A 17,182-nucleotide genomic window follows, 5' to 3' on the forward strand; every position below is an offset into this window, starting at 1 on the left:
GCCTTGTTTGGAAAGTGACCTGGAATAGAAGAGCAAACATTTGAGAACAAAGGTCTGATTTTGCCAAAACTGTGAAATCTTCTGAGAAGCAGGAAAGACATCATGCACACACAACCTTATGTCTCTTATGCATCTCACACCTTTACTAAAGAGAACAGAATTGCCAGTTCCAGTATTTTGAAAGTCATTGGTCTGTTCTTCCAAAATTTAATGAGATTTTACAGGCTCAGCAAGTCTCTTTGTAATGAAATTGGAGATTTCTAGAGTCACAGGAGCAAAGGATTCTAGGAGCTGGGCCTTTTAGAAGAAAAACATGCCAACATTTGAGAAACTCCTGTTAAAAATGGAGTGGGCAGGATTGACTTGTTCGTGCCAAATTTCTACCAAGGAATTAGTTATCCGGCCCTTAATTTGGAGTTAAAATACTGTACAAATTTCTTCCACTTCAGTATCTGGTTTCTCATGTTCTGGCAACTTTTGACAGCTCCTGTCAGACACATGGGTAAGCACTACAACCACCTCTACCTTTTCTTGCAGACTAAAAATGAGGGGCCAGCAGGCAAATAGAGTAGGTACGGAATAGTGATCATTGCTAAGAGCTTGAATTTGGTGTAGCAAAAGGACACAAATATGGCCGCCCTCTTGCCCTCCATTTCCTTGGATCTATCCGCTGTTCTGGGCACACCACAAAAGGGAAATATTTTTTCCTGGTGCAAACCGTCATACATGGAACTTGTGTCGACTAAGCCTGGCAGCTGTGTACATGTATGCATGTACATGTGCACACACAGACACACACAAGACCCTGAAGTTATTCTCAATTTACATTGCTGTTATTGAGAAGAATTTGGCTTGTGGCAACGTGCAAAGACTGGATGTGGGGTCTTTAGGTCCTAAATTTCTGGGCTGCCTCCTTCTCAACTCTTGTTTGCTACTTTTATTTATTTTTATTTTTTAAGAGGCACTTCCCACTCTACACTTTAGATGTCAGGAAAGGTTCTGAGTTATAGATCACAGAACAGTACCTACAGCTCACCCACAATGACTCTGCTCCTAGGGAAGGATTTTAAAAGAAATTCAAGAGGGTTGGGCACCCAACTCCTAATGGCTTTCATATTAGTTTAGGCAGCTGTACAAACCCCAGCCCTTGTAAGAAACGAACACAAATGAAACTAACCCCACCCAACTATTTTTTTCTTCTGGTCAAAAAACACTACAGAAATTAAGGCAGTGACAAAGTAGTCACAACCACAAGTTTTTACAGCATTTTGCTGGAAGGTCTTAAGAGACCTTGTCAATGGATGGGAGGTGAAATGCTCTCCTTTCTTCTGGCCTACAAGATAATGGGTCTGATACAGCTTGTCATTCTGTTTTCTGTGCAATGGAAGCACCCCCTACTACTCGTCCCTTATAATGAATGAAAGAAAGAATAAGCAAAGTCTACAAAGATAACATAAGCATGCTCATGCACAGAGAGTGAAAATGCAAAATAGCAGCTGCCATTTAATAGCAAGCAGCCACCCTTTGTATTTAAGAGGTGGACCACATGAAAACAGACTGGTTAGCATCTCCTTTCTGAGGCAGATCTGCAAGCACTACTCTTCCTTTTCAGTAATTTCAAAAAATTAATATGGAGGTTTTTGGTGGGATTTTAAGCAAATGTTTTCCAATCACTGGGAGTCAGGACACTCTAGATGAAAGAGAAAAGAAAGGTAACAAAAGATAAAGCCAGCTATCTTGAAGAGCTGTGCATGCAGTGGTCTTTGGTTGACTGTGGTAGAAGCCATATAAATAGCAATTACACTAAGCAAGTTCTCCCTTGTTTCAGATAAACTGCCCTTTTAACCAGACCAGGCACTTAGAAATTGGATTCCTGAATGGCCAGTCTAATCCAGTAGGAGCTGGGACCCTCTTAGATGCAAGCGGCAATTTTAATTTAGTTTTAAACCAGATTGGCCCAAAACATCTAAGCCCTTTACTGTTTCAAAGCACTTGTGCATAACCTAGTGAATACAATCATCTGGAGTGACTGGCAAGTCATTTCATAACACTGTATACCAGGGGTTTTCAACCTTTTTGAATCAGTGTACCCCCAGCAGCCAGACGTGGAGAAAGGGGGGGGGGTACGGTCCCCACCAGCTCATGCCCCCAAGGGCCTTCTCAAGGACCCTCAGGGGTATGCATACCCCTCAGTTGACACCCCTGCTGTATAGCATCACCATGGCAGATAACAACCCTGTTCCCTTACAGGCATATGTAGAACTGCCACAGAGTTCACTGTGACCTGGTTTCAAGGTTTTTCCTCACAGCCCCCCTCCCAATTCAACAAAAGGCAACATTCTGCTTTATAAGACATTTGTGTCGGGTTGCAAATGAGCGAGTGTTCAGCGGAACTGAACCAGACTGAAAGAATCCAGTTACTTGTTCTTGGAAACTAACAGATTAGAGAGCAAATTAAAAAGAAGTTGTCAGGCGCCACTCCAGGTTTCCCGCTAGAACCGTTGGAAAATAAAAGCATTATTAAAAGGAGGAAGGAGGTGAAACACTGACATTTCAGGTGAAACAACAGCCTATTAAAATTCAGCTCTCAACACAGCAGTGTTAAAGGAAAAGACTGAGACAGACATATGCAAATGTGGGTGCAAGTCTGAATTAAACAACTGGGCATTTGCTGCTGACCTCCTTTAGTCTTCTCTGCCATCCACTTGCAAGACCTCATGAGGAAAGATGAAATGAATGTCAAAGAATTTGACCACGTGAAGTTTCATACAAGGAAGCTTCAGGTGCCTGTCAAACTCTGCGAGAAGAAACAGACCAGCTGGGCACAGAACAAGGCTGACAACCTCCAGAGTTTGCTGGAAAATGGGACACTGCAAACAAACTTGGGTCCCACTGAAGTCCAGATGCTGAATGAAGCATCTTTGTTTGAAGAGATCCCAGCTGGCAGGCAACGTTTTGTACACAGTGCGTTGGTGGGGAATAGCATGCTGATGCTACAAAACCACTTCCATTAACCACTATGTCTATTTTAAAGTCACTTATGAATCCCTCCCAGTTTTATACAGCTGACTCTTAGCACAAGTATTAGCCCTTACCTAGCAGCAATCCTGGAATGGAAAGGTAAACAAGGAGCCCTTCCTCAGTCAGCTGATTGCTAATGTGAGAAAAGAGTTACTATCTGAAGAGCACAAGGGGCACAGCTGACAGAAGTCAGGCTTGCTAAATAGCAAAACAACTGGAGTCCTTAAGAAGCATCTTGAGAATGTGTGGAGCAAGCCTTCTAATATTAAGAGATAGAAAAGAAAAAAAAAAAAAGCTCATCTCTATCCATGATCCTTAAGAGGAAGTTACTGAAAAACCAGTTGTCCTAAAAGGGGGTCCAGGATTATCTACCGAGTACAAAGCCAGCATAGCAACTCATTAGAACAGATGCCATTTGTAGCATCTGAAGATCAAATCTCCAATATGCTAGGTGCTGTACAGATATCTAGTAAGAGAAAGTCCCTGCCCCAGACACATTGCAATATAGGATGTCTACAGAGCAGTGCAGCACCACAGAGATACTGCAGCTAGCACTGGCTGCATCACGCTACACAGACATGGCCTAATTACACACAGACACGGGAAATGATTTTTCCACAGCAGGAAAGCAGCAGAAGTTAACAGAACCCACGCCCCTGGTGTCAGTCCAGTGCTCTATCCTTGTTAGAGCATTATCTTCCCAGAAGGGAGGAATGAGCAATGCTACAGGAAGATGTTGGAGTCGTAGTTTTCCATGCTGGGAGAGGGGAGGGCTCTGCTTCTTAGCCTACTGATGCAAATAACCTCCCTGCAAGGCAAGGGGCTCTGCACTAGATGACTGTGGACTCTCCAGTCAACCAGGGCTCCGTGTAGGCGCACAACAGCATGGGTCTGCTCAGAGGAGGCAATTCTTAACATTATCTACACTATAGAAGGCAGCCACACTGGGGAATGCTATTACAGCACAGCAGTGATGAAGGGCAGTGCTCAAGCCACAAGGCAAAAAAACTAGCAGGACCCATCTCTCCCTGCAGCAGACTGAGGTGAAAGGAAGGATCTTAAACAGCCCTGAAAAGTTTCACTCAAGGCATATAACCAAGAACAACACCCCCCCACCCCCACCCCACCCCCTGTTATTTACTTCTTAGTAGTTGTAACCCTCCCTCCTACCCATGAAACAAACTGTACCCAGCACGGTCATAAACTGTGTTTTGTACTTACATTCATGTTGCTCGTAGGGCGGATATGAAAGTCTTACGGAGATCAGTATAAAGAAGATAAAGAGAGGCCAGGCAACTTCAATCAGCAGCTGAAACTGGAAACAATAAAGACAAAGTCTTAGGTTTTCATATTTCAAAATCCTAAGAGCCGAGTACAACTCTCCTGTAAGCCAGAATCACATCAGCTCCCTCTACTCATCTGCTCCAGGGTCAAGAAACTGTTCCTAAACAAAAATATCAGAGAACACTTATTTGCCAGGGATTCCAGTGGCAAGTTCACTGAACATACAGAACAGGCTGTAGAGAGGGGTTGTTTCTAATTACCACTTGCTTCAGTCCCTGGAGAAAAGCTGACACTTATCCCACAACACCATACAGGCAATTAGCAGACATTCTGGCCTTATGTTTTCAGCATCACTTGAAAGTGGAACTGCCCTTCCCCAAAAAAGCTACATCTTTACCGAACCACTACCATGTCAAATTCAGTTGTCAGTGGCACTAGCGCGTAACTGGAAAAAAACTCCAATTTAGCTAATGGAGATGCATAGCATACAGGAGGGCAGAGCTGAACCTGTACTTTATGAAGCCATCTGAACCCATCTTTATAGTGTACAGATGGTACATACCAGTTGCACATAAAGATTTGGGCTGCAGTAGACTGGGCATTGTAAATGCACACAAATAAAACCAAGTTCTAAATGCAAAGAGCTTAGAGCCACCTGCCTGGGGCAGAGAAGATGGGAAGAGTGTGGTATTATTCTCCAAAGTTATTCAGATGCAGAGAATAAATGTGCCCATGCACAACGCTCACACTCTCTCACTCCATATTAAACCTAGAAGGTGAGAAAAAACAAGAAGGGGTTTTTTTTTGGTTTGGGGGATGGAGGGGTTGTTTTATTTATTTATTTATTTGCCTTTTTCCAAAGTCCTCTCACTTTTACAGCAAAAAAAGATGTTTTTGGTCTCTGTCCTTAGTGTTCATTTCAGGCTCAAGGGAAGCACCAGGTCTTTTGCAGTCCAATCTTCTCAAAAGAAGTCTGCTCAGTCCTTCCACACATCACAGGTCAGTGGGGAAAAAAAAAAAAAAATCTATTCTGATTATATAACTGAGAGTTCTAATCTTCCATGCTATGCAAGTGTCCATGTACTATACTGCGAGCAGCTAAAATTAGTCCCCTGACATTCAATGGAGAACAACCATCCATGCAAAGTCAGGGAAACATTTCGAATTATTTACTGTAACTTAAGATAAACACAAAACCATCATCACAGTACTGTACTTTGAAACAATTACTACTTATTCCATCCCCAAAAGCCATTCTCAGTGAGGTTTTCAAGGATGTCTAAGGGACCCAGATGCCCCATTCCCATACAGATTAATAGGGACTGGGCATCCAAATCATACAGGTACCTTTAAAAATTGCCTCAGTTTTTTCAGAGAGAGGTTAATCATTATTTGCAATGTACTTACATGTGAATGTAAACACTACATAGAGGAAGTCTAGTGACAACACTGTGGTAAGGTTTGTTGATAACATCTGAGCTCTACCTTTACAAAGATAATATAGGAGACCCTCAAGAGTCCACACAAGTGGGTTATTCAGGGTTACCAGGAAAGCAGGGCCATTCCTGGGGATGACATGCTTCCTGCAGCAGCAGACTACACTACATTCTCACTCCAGGCACTTGGGGTTTCCCAGATGCACAGCTAGTAATTGCTTACTGCTCTTTTCCCCAAGCTTCCCATTCCATTAAGAATAGCAAAAGGATGGACCTAGGGGTAGCAACTCCTCTGTAGTCCCAGTGCAGTGCTCATGCTTACTGGCATCTGCAGTTGGAGTCTGCACAGCTGATAGTGGTGGCTGCTGCAGAGGAAAGGAGCAGAGTTGTGAACTGTGGCTTTCCGAAAACTCCTCATGACCAGAGCTTCACACTGTTTCTCTCCATTCCTGGAGACATGCTGAAGCCCATCAAGAACCCCCGAGCTCTCTGGTAGGTCATTCCCAGGAGATATGGATAGGTGGAGTGGAGCCCAATCAAGTGGTGCATAACATCTCCCATCCTACCCACTATCACCTAGGCACCATACCAGCCATATGCCTGCACACACAAGCATTAGACAGATGGCTAAATACACAATGTGCAAGTATGTAGGGGAAGGGGGCTCAAGCCCTTTAACCTTCAGGGAGAAAGAGGTGGCACTTCACTGCAAACTGCTACATCACCACAGCAAAAGCATGCAGCTGGAGCAGATTGTCTGCTCCAGCAGGAACGGGCATGGATATGGTACATGGAACAAGCTTACACCTAAGTTGGAATTCCACAGGATGGTTTTGGTTGACTAGTTGAATGCTGTGTCCATTTCCTAAAAAAACAGTTCTCATCCTTTTGCTTCCAAAGTTCAGTGGCTTCCTTCCACAGCTGCTCTGGCCTTGAGGCAATGCCAATTACCTTATCACTAACTCCCCATAAGCTTCATAATTGGACATCATCCCTACATTTTCTGCAGCTATGGAAACAGGCAGTTCGGGAACATGGGTAGCTCAAAGTCGCACAGCAAATTTAGGCTGGACCGCAGAGTTCCTAACTCCCTAGTCTGTGCTGTAGGTACTACACTTTTTGCCTTCCATGGCATATGATTATTATTGTGATGGCAAAGCAAAATGTCTAACCCCCGCTGAACAATCTGTTGCTTCCCACCCTCCCATAGCAGCCAGCGGGAGAACTATCATTGCACACAAAGGATGGGATCATCAGAAGAGCTCAGCAGTGGGGGTGGGCGACAGGGGAAATAGTTATATGCACATGCACATCTCAGTAGGAATTTTACTGTCATTAGTCAACTGGACTGATGTCAGGAACTAGTTGGCACTGGGCTCTTTGAGGGTACAGAGTGAGATCTTGCAGCACACCAATAAGAAGTTTGCTGAAGACTACACCCCCAGCCACCCTCGCAACATTATTCTTAAGAAATTCAGGGTGTTGCCAAATCCCGTGCATTGCCTATAGCCATTTACATCTCTGCGCAGGATTCTTAAATAGCAAACTGTTTGCAAAGCCAGACAGGAACAGGAGCAGGTACTGAATAAAGGAAGCTGAATCAGAAGAACATGTTTTTACACAACGCTGACCCCTGAACCTGATTTTCCTTTCCTTCCTCTCACCTGCAGAGCAGGCAGGATACAGTTCTGCTGTTGGAAGTTCTCCAGTACAAAGTAACTCTCAAGCTGCACACGTCAAGCCGAGCTTTGAACCCACCTTGTGCAATGCAGATCAAACTCACTGCAATTCTAAGGACAGGTTGCAGTGGGAAGCATACGTGACAGCAGCACTTGTGGGAAGAGAATTTTAAAGGGGGGGGGCAGGCAAATAAATATTTTCACATCCATGTTCAAGCTCTTTTACGAGTCAAATCCTCAGGTGGTATAAACCAACGTATAGCTTTGAGGCACTTACCCGATTTGTCTCAGCAGAAGGTCTCACTGCTTAGCCTTCAGCAATGAAATGAGCAGAGAAAATGTCCCAGCTAGCCAGGAGAGTGGTGCTGCAGGGACATGAGGCCCTACTGTTTTCATGTTTCCATAATTTAATATTCTTCCCCTCTGGCATCACCAGTCAGAGCTCACATGGGGATCATTAGCAAAGTAAAAGCCTTGGGGACAGACCATCAGCAGCAAAGACAATTAAGTGAGACTGCTGGAGGCCTGCGTTGTAACTTAGTTAATGGTCCATTAAAATAAAGAAGATTAGTGTTTTCTCACACATCTGATGGACAGCTATGCTGGGAAAACTGCAATACAAACTTTCCAGAAGGCAGCAGAAAGATGGGGAAAACAAACACACAAACAGACCCCAAAACATGCCAAAACACAAGCTATAAGGGCTTTCCTCCTTCCCCATTGACAGATGCCCAGGGGTTGCTACCTTAATCTTGTGGGACCACTAAATGGGTTAAATGTGCCCCTGTCACATGCAGATTGCTCTACGCTATGTTGTCAATGTGTCTAGACCTAAAGCTAGACCCTCTTGACTTACCTTCCTTCTCTGCCAGATTTAATTAGTGGTTTTAGCAAAGGCCCGGGAACAAGAGACCAGATCTTTGGCCAATGCAAGTCACAGTGGCAGGACAACAGGTGGTGGCAGAACCTTGACAGTGCCCTCATCCCCTTGCTTTATTCATGACAAGTTAGGATGTTTTTGATGTTTTGAGCATTGTGCAAGACGGTCTGTCTGCTAGGTTAGACCAGAGGTTGGCAACCTACAGCTTGCAGGCATTGGATCTGGCCCACCGGCTGCAGGTGCTCTCCCCATGCTGCCAACCAGCCTCCAGGCTCTGACCCAAGGCGAGTCATAGCTGGAAAGTGTTGCCTACTACTGTGTTAGGCAAACACTTGGCTAGGATGGTTCAGATAGGGATCATTCTACAGTGGGTAGAGGTTGAAGAGACTTCTTGGGGTCCCTCCAGCCCTACTTTTCTCTTATATGAACACAGCCCACAGGTGTCGATGGAGTTCTGCCAGTTTACATCAAGGTAGAATCCAATCCCTATGTTTTGTACAAAAGTACGGACCTTCGAAATAGGGCTAGAGCATACACTGGACTTCAAGCATCCTTGCACTCTACCCACATGAAGAGTTCTGCAGCAATCAATTCATACATGAGGCACTGCCACAGCAGGGATGTCCCATCCATTATCACAATATATGAAGGGGACCTAAATGTACAACTCCTAGGTTGAAGACCTAGGCTAGGAGGATCAGGCCCTATGAATAGGCCCTTATGAATAATGTGAACAGAATGAGAATACGTAAACTGCACACAGCTTCCTGCCCCTCTCCTCAACAGCCTTGTTATTATGGAGACAGAAAGAACCCAGGCTCACATTAGGTAGTCCTCTTTTCAGCACCATACGATAGGCCATATTCAGTGCTGCACTGAGTGGCCATGAACTTAAAATGGATTTGTTCACTGCTTACATCAGAGCTAATTTGGTCCTGAGAGACAGTCAAACCAAGGCTTTAGGGACATGGTTTCCATTTCCACGAGTGACCACAATCACCCTCCTAATCCAGTGCATCCAAGATCCATGCATAGCCAGCTGGCAGTGCCTTGACATTTACAAGATTCAAAAAGCTTATCGGGCCACTTTCCACTTACTGTCTAAACAACTTGCCCTGCCTCTCCTTTCATACCTCAAGGTCAGCTCTTATGGCAGTTCCCTGCATCACTGCTCCAATGAAAGCACTCTCCTCTCGCACAAAATTAGCCTCAAAGATTTTTCTCTTTTAGTCTTCAGAGAAACCACTGGAGCTACAATATCCTAAAAGGTGCAGCAAGTTAAAAGTCTGGGATCATGAAAGGAATAGACTGTGTTCACTTGCATATTTTCCTTAGGACCATATTCTTGCTGGTTTCCTTCTCATCCCAAGCAGGATATTTCCCTGTCATTTATGTTGCATGGTACTTCAGTACTAAGGTTTAGGGCACAGGCACCAACTAGCCATGATGAACTCCATGTTCCATTAAAGAAAGTAGATGGTTAGAGTTTAATGCTTCTGTATTTGAATGCATGGCTGTACCTACAGATTCCCCCCCCCAAATCTGCTATGTAAGCAATACCTGACTGCAGCCATTTCCACACCCCTCCACGTGGAGGTCATTAGAAAAGCATCTGCTACAGCAGAACAGGGGGTTACATCTTGGCCCCATTGATGTTTTAGGGGGCAGTCTGTCATGGATTTTAGTGGGGCAGGATTTCATCCACGTTCTGCAAACAACAGAAGCTTTTAGATCAAGAGCCAACAGGTTCAGTACTTATAGATGGCCCAACCTAGTGGGATTGCTGGAAATAAACAGAGATGATATTATGCAAGTGCTCAAGCTCATGGGATGCTCTGCTCCTGCCCCATGCCTCACTGGGATAGAGAGTTTGCCTGGTCTCAGCTACATAACATTTTGGTTCTCAAGCACTCAAGCTCCAATGCAAAATACTGGAGGTGCCTGGCGCCTTGTACTCCCACTGACGTCCGTTCCCTTCAGCATATCAAGGAAGATGTGTGCGTACAATGGATCGAGACACCCTAGATCAGGATCATTCTTGGCTTGGTGGGTTATGAGGCTGTGACTGAGGCAAACAAGCACAAACCACCCTTAAAAGCTGCCACACACTTACAGTTTGCCTTCTCCGGTAAGTGAAGTTCTTCCATAGCAGCAGTCCCAGCTGTGTCCAGAAAGCCATCTTCTTTCAGCAGAGTGCCACAGCCCCCTTCGAGCAACAACAGCACACAGAAGGGACACTGTGGCTGATCATGAACTGGAAAACGAGAGAGGAAAAGCCTCCATTAGCCAGGGAATAAGCAATGAACAAGGGCCACATTCTGCTCTCATTTACACTGACAATCCTGCAGAATCCAGTGCCATTGCCAACTGCTGCAGGCTGGCTGGTGGGGAGAAAACAGTGGGGAAGAGTTAGGGAGGAGAGGAGGATGTGGAATCCTGCTAATTCCAACAGCTGTAAACAAGTTCTGACTTTGACCCAAAGTATCTATTACCTCAAGGTTCCTAAGCTTAGTAGGATGACATCCCTGGGAGAACAATTTTCCCCAATTTTTCCCTTGATCAACAAGCTTGCAGGCACAGAAACTAGACTGCTCTAGTCACAGCAAAGCTGCTTGGAAGGTCCTTTGATATGTATGCAACCCTGTGGTGCTCCTAGTCGCAGCTTTGTTTCGTTTTAGTGCTGCCTTCCACATAGGTTTTAATAGCCAAGCTCTGGCATTGAGATAAGCCTGCCACTCCTCCCAAGCTCCGGGGGGGGGGCAGTAAATGGAAGGAGACACCCATCTTGCTGAACACAGTAAAACTAACAGACTTTTTTGCCCTGCCACCTTAGCTTCCAAATGCAGGGAGATAGTTGGCCATGTTAGTCTGAAGTCAGACAGAAGCCACAGTAGAGATGCACCTTAACTAAATCAGAGACGCAGAAGCTTTTGTGAGCCTGGATCCACTTCATCAGATGCTGAATTCCTGGCACAGCAGTGGTGACAGCAGTTTTGTATTCTAGGCCAGGACCTGGCAATTTACAGCCCACAGGTTGGATCTTGCCCACCAAGTGATTCCATCCGGCCTGCAAAGCCAGGATGTCAGCAATAACTCAATACTGGCAGAAAATCTGCAGCAAGTTGGCAGCGCAGAAGCAGTATCTGTGTTGGCGGCAAGTTAGTGGTGGAGAAGGAGAAGCAGCTGCAGCCAAATTGCTAGTCTTCAATGCAAGCTGCAGTCATTTGGCCCACCATTCCCAAAAGGCTACCAACCCCAATTCTAGGCTCTTGCCGGCATAATAGGTTCTGGTTGGTAGTATTTCATATGCATCTTGCCCAAAACAAGTGACAATGAAGAGGGCAGGACAACTCAGGATCAGGTTCTTGTGTATTTGTTCAGTCAGCACTGCCTTAATAATCCAGAAGGGATTGGTCTACAGAAGGATACTCAGGAAAATTAAGCCACATGAATCAAAGGTGTGACTTCAAAAACTGAGTCACTACACAATGTAAAAGCCATGTGTTGACAGTCTCATTCAAGACTAAAGTGGCCCTAAGATCAATTTAGTTTATTCAGTAAAATAAGCTAAATTAAATTACCATAAGGCCACTTAAATTCTGAGTAAGGCTGCCTATACAGGGATTTAATACATCCTCATTAGTCCACTTTTCAAGTTAATTCAGATTAAAATTTCCCAAGGGTCCACCTATAGATAGGGACATAAACGAATTCACAATTTTACAGTTTTTATGGAAACAGTGAATTTGGTAGGTCTCTCATAGAAAAAAAATCCTGGTCCCTGCAAAAAAGCAGGAAAACAGCAGCAAGGGGGGGGGCCTGCAGACAGAAAATGGCAACAAACCCTGGTGCCCTGGAGCACAGGGGGAGATTGGCAGGTGGCCACCTGTTAATTTCCATGGAGGGGCAGGACATCCAGGTCCCCCAACCCAAAAGGTTAGGGAAGGGAGGGGGACGAGGCCACTTCACAGCAAAAAAAGTGGTGCCTGATGCTACTCCAGGACCATGAAATACAGAGGCCACCTCCATGAATTAGGTAGGTTCCTATCTGTAGACAAGCCCCACATTTATAGGAGGGGTATTACATTTATCAAACTCCTACCTAACTGATTATCCAAACACACTGAAATACAACTACCCTCCATAACATCTGTTAAACTGGGAACACGTACGCTTTTCATAAGTGCCAGTGCCTCAGTACTGTGAATGCAAGCCTATTTGCAAGCTACATGTTTCCAAAGAGCACAGGCATGGTGCAAACAACCTCCTTGGGTGACAACCTTCTCTAGGCTATTGCGCAGGAGCCCAGCGCGCACATGGTCACCGTGGTTCTTTCTGGCCTTAAAGTCTCAGGATTAATGAACATGCGGCTCAATTGACTCTTGAAATGTCATCACAGGCTAGGTTTCATTCCCACAAAACAAAACATCCCAGGGACATTTAGATTCTAAGCATTCCCTACCTCTCATGCAGTCACCCATCCCCTCCCTACAGAATCAACTACAGCCCTACTTTGTCACAGCAAGGTCACATTTGCAGCTTTGCAGCAAATCAGCATTAAATATTCCCAGTTGTAACCAAATGTAACCCAGACAAGAAATGGAATGAGGTGTTCAGCTCTCTAGCCCCAATCACCCACACATCTCTGCTTGTGTTGTGGGGGGTAGGAGGAGTTGACAGCATTTCTTTATACACTTTAGCACCCATGCTTGATCATTACTCACTGCGCTTTAATGCAACAGACTAAATCCGATTGCTACCTGATTACAAAGAAATGTCTCCAGGAAAGCAAAGCACCCATGCAATTAGACAAATATTTTCAAAACACTGGCTGCATGGCCACTGCCTGTGGGTCATGAGTCAGGCCTCCTCCCTCCTGTGTTACCACTTAAGTCAAAAAATAATTCCATACTTTCTTCCACAGGGACTGATCCTGCATCCATTAAAGCCAAATTTACTTCATATTCCTTTGCTGAAGTCCCTGTGGCCCTTGTAACGAGGCACAGTAGAAACCAGAGCTGTAATTTACAGGATGTTCCAGGTGACGGCTAACTGCTAGGTAGCTGGGTTAATCCACAGGAACAGAAAGCCAAAAGGTGTGTCCCACACCATTGCAAGCAGCCTGTGTGGCCCAGCTAATAACTCCTCATGCAGGGCAATCTACTTGGTAGAGCCTAGCTGCATGTCACAGATGAAATGCAATTGAGCTGGCCTTGGAGACTAGATGAATTAGCATGGCGGGAAGGTATAGATGCAACAAAGACTGACTTCATTAGGAACTTTAACTGAAGAGTGGAAACCTCCAGCTCAAGGACAGGTATGGCCACTCTCTCCCAAACAGAGGGACACAGCCTGGCCCTGCTAGAACCCCAAGGTACCGAGCCAAGTGTGCAGTGTACCCACTTCCATCCCTCTGAACCATCCACCTATTGCTGAGAGCTACACACAGACATCCTGCTGGAATGCCTGTCTCAAATGTCACCACAGATTGGGCAACACAGGGCATATACTGGGGCTGCTCCAATATGCTGTAATTACAGTGTGTCAGAGCCGACTTGATCAAGTCTTCTGGCGATTCTAGCGCCACGTATCAGCATCCCCACACCGAAAGATGGCACAGCAGGGGCACTTTAAACTTTCAAAAACAAAAAAAACAACACCACAAAAAAACCTCAAGTTTTCTCCATGCAAACTGAATTTTACAGCTCTGAATGGAAGCTCAATGCCAAGAGAAGTCAGCCAGTTTCAGTCATGGTTCACATGCGTCACCCCATTAAAGTAAAAGAAAGCACTTTGTGAACCATGATTATATGTGCCAAATGACCATTTCCAATATCCACAAAACATCTAAAAAGTAAGAGTGCAGGTCTAAAACCAAAGCTTGCTCACATTTGCTATTATGGGCCATATTCTCTACTGGTATCATTTGATATTGTTACACCACACGATCTAACCCTGCCAATTTATAGCGTGCCAGCTTGCTTTTATATAGTACTTATAGCCTGACAAAATAGCAAGAAGCATCTTTATCCTCACCAAGAAGTGAGGTCTGGTTCTGTCCTGGAGGCCTGATTAAACATATGCTTAGCACCCAGCCCAGTAATTACTACTGCATGCAAGTCCTGTAGGTTCAGCCATTCCCAGGAAGTGAGCATTTCCAGGAATGGGCCAAAAGGTAGCACACGCCATGAGAAGATTCTGTGAAGTGTCCAAATGGGTGTGTGCACACACACAAGTGGGTTCACTTTTCTAGCTCTGTCACAAGCTTCCTGTATGCAACTCTCAGGGCCTTGGCTCCTCCCTGTGAAAAGTTGGATAGCAGGTAGGGCAATGTGGCACCTTAGAGACTCACTGGTTGAGAGAGGCTTAAGTTTTTGCAAGCAGCTAACTATTTAGTCAGACGCTATGATGTATTGCAACCAAAGTAAGCTGTGGCTTATGACAGCTCATGCCTTTCTGAATTAGTCAGTCTCAAAGATGCCATCTTGCCCCACCTTCTGCCCAACTTCTTAAAATCCTCAGTAGAAGAGATGGTATGCTTTTAAGGACAGAGACCAACTGGAACAATGCATTTGTACTGTACATATCATAAAAGGGTCCTGATCAGTAGCGACTCCTCCCTCCCCCATGAAGTGGCATTATGTAGCAGCAATCAATCAATGTCAATAACAGCCTGTGGGGCAGGGGAAAACGCACCCTGCTACAAAGGTGCAGACACACATCAGGTTTGGAATCCATCCAGGAGATCCATTACTGAAGAGAATCCAGAGAACAAAACTCTGCTTACCATAAAGCTAACACCAGCTGCTTGTTACTACCTACAGCTGGCTGACTGGTTCACATCAATAGCACAAACTTCTCCCACCCTTGGGGGGAAGAAATATACATTTTCAGGAAGAACCCATCTTCTGTAGATCTCCAAATATCCCCCAGATCATTCTGTTCAGCATAAGGGAGCAGGGGCAGGGAATTGATTAGCGAATCAGTAAGTGTCTCAGTCTACAGAACCCATGGATCTCTCCGGGTGGGCAAAATGTGGTCCAGATGTGGCCCGCCAGGCCATTCTATCCGGCCCGCAGGGCCCCTAAAAAATTTTAGAAAATTAATATTTATCTGCCCCTGGCTGCTTGTCATGCAGCCTCGATGGCTTGCCAAAACTCACTAAGTGGCCCTCCGCCCAAAATAATTGCCCACCCCTAATCCATCTGAGCCTCTGCTCTTGCTCAGAGGCCATTTGCTCCTCTCTAAATTTGGACAGCAAAGTTTCAGAGTAATAGCATGACACAGTGAAGGCCTCCCTTGCCCCTGCATCAGGAAAGACCTACATCTAGAAAGCTGCAAACAGATGCCATGTACTACTTTTTAGCAACTTCTTTGTTAACATGCATGGCATTTCCTTATTCTGCTCACCACATCACAGTCCTGAGTTGATCTCCAGCCTACCAAGCACTTCTACAAGGCCTGAAGACACGTGGTTTCAGTGCAGATGTGCATCTGCTCATGCTAGGGAGGGAGGGGAGCAGGGGTATGCAACAGAAAGAGCAAACTCAATGACCACAGCCTTTACTGTTAATGCTGAAGGTGCACTGATAACAAAAGACAAGCTATGATGCACCATTTATTATTGGCACCAACATGCCTCCCTACTCAGAAGGCAAAACTTCAAAATGCCTCCAAACCCAAACCAGTCCCAGCTCAAGCACAAAGCCTGTAGTTTTCCAGTTGTAGAATTTAAGACAGAAAAAAGAGCTGCAGTAGCAGAGACTCAATCCTTGACTTTTCTTCCCGCTCCTCCCTCCCTCCCCTTCACATCCTGCCATTACTGCTGTCTGTACTAAGCAAACATACAACAGCCTTGAAAAAAAAGCTTTCTGCAAACAATGAAGCTGTTTGCTCTCTTTTGGAGGGGAGGAAACCTTTCCCCTAGAAAAAGAAAATTGCTATTTAGATAGAACAAAGCAAATTTATCAAGCCCCTGGTGACTGGAATGTTTCAGGATACCAGGACTGCGGGGGCTGCCAATTTTAATCCAGCCCTAGTCAACTGGGACTAAAACCCAGCACCAGGTGGTGAGTGCTCAGCAGCCCATGTGAAATGGAACTGGATGAATGCCACCACATCTCAGTGGACAAGGGTCTGCATCACAAAAATCCACTGTCACTATTGGCAGCTATCCAGAGACCAATGACTGAGGGGCCAGGGAGCATAGCACTCTCACAGCCTGAGACAGAGAGAGAGAGAGAGGCCTCCGCCAGGTCTTTTTAGAAGCATATGGGTGGGATGGCATAGCCTTGTCCTGCTAGTGCCAGTGCTGTCCACATGCTGCGAATAGATAAAATCTGGTGGATTACCCATTCTCCCTCATGCATAAGCAGCGAGGGTCAGAAGCAAAGCATCTGCTTGACTTCACCAGGCTTTTGTTCAGGCCCTAGAATTACATTCTTTTCAAACAAACATATCAGAAGAGGGAACAGACAGATGAGCACAGAACTTAAGCTTCTTGGGGCACAGATCTAAAATACATTTTTCACACAATCAGCCCCCTGAAAGTGCTCTACAGCTGTGCTGCAACATGTTCACAGCTGCAAAGTGCTTTTAAAGTGGCTGATCACGCAACAAATTAACCCTCAAAGGAGGTATCAGATGAAGGCACTCCACTTTGGAGCACCTTAGGCAACTTGTGTTCCCTAGGGTTAATTTGTTGCAGCCCAGTCCTGCCCCAGGGTTGTCTGCAGGATGGATGGGGGAGCAAGCTGCCAGCTGGGGTTTGCCCAGCCAGAGCTGCTGGGAAGGTTGCAAGGCCGGGTGGAGGCAGGCAGCGCTCTGATCTCCAATGCACCCCCTTCCATCTATTGCACCGGGGGGGGGGGGGGGGGCGCCGC

General features: G+C 45.5%; 1 protein-coding gene across 1 annotated transcript in view; it reads right to left on the reverse strand.

The window, feature by feature from the left end:
* ABCA1 (ATP binding cassette subfamily A member 1) overlaps window positions 1-17,182 on the reverse strand; it is a 122,823-nt gene that overhangs the window by 92,011 nt on the left and 13,630 nt on the right. The window contains 3 exon segments of the mRNA XM_006039495.3: window positions 1-19; window positions 4,243-4,336; window positions 10,414-10,554. The exon segment at window positions 1-19 is cut by the window's left edge and continues 4 nt beyond it. Of these exon segments, the coding sequence (XP_006039557.1) occupies window positions 1-19; window positions 4,243-4,336; window positions 10,414-10,479 (179 nt within the window). The 5' untranslated portion in view covers window positions 10,480-10,554.

Source organism: Alligator sinensis, unplaced genomic scaffold (assembly GCF_000455745.1).
Source record: "Alligator sinensis unplaced genomic scaffold, ASM45574v1 scaffold560_1, whole genome shotgun sequence".
In the NCBI taxonomy this organism is placed as follows: Eukaryota; Metazoa; Chordata; order Crocodylia; family Alligatoridae; genus Alligator; species Alligator sinensis.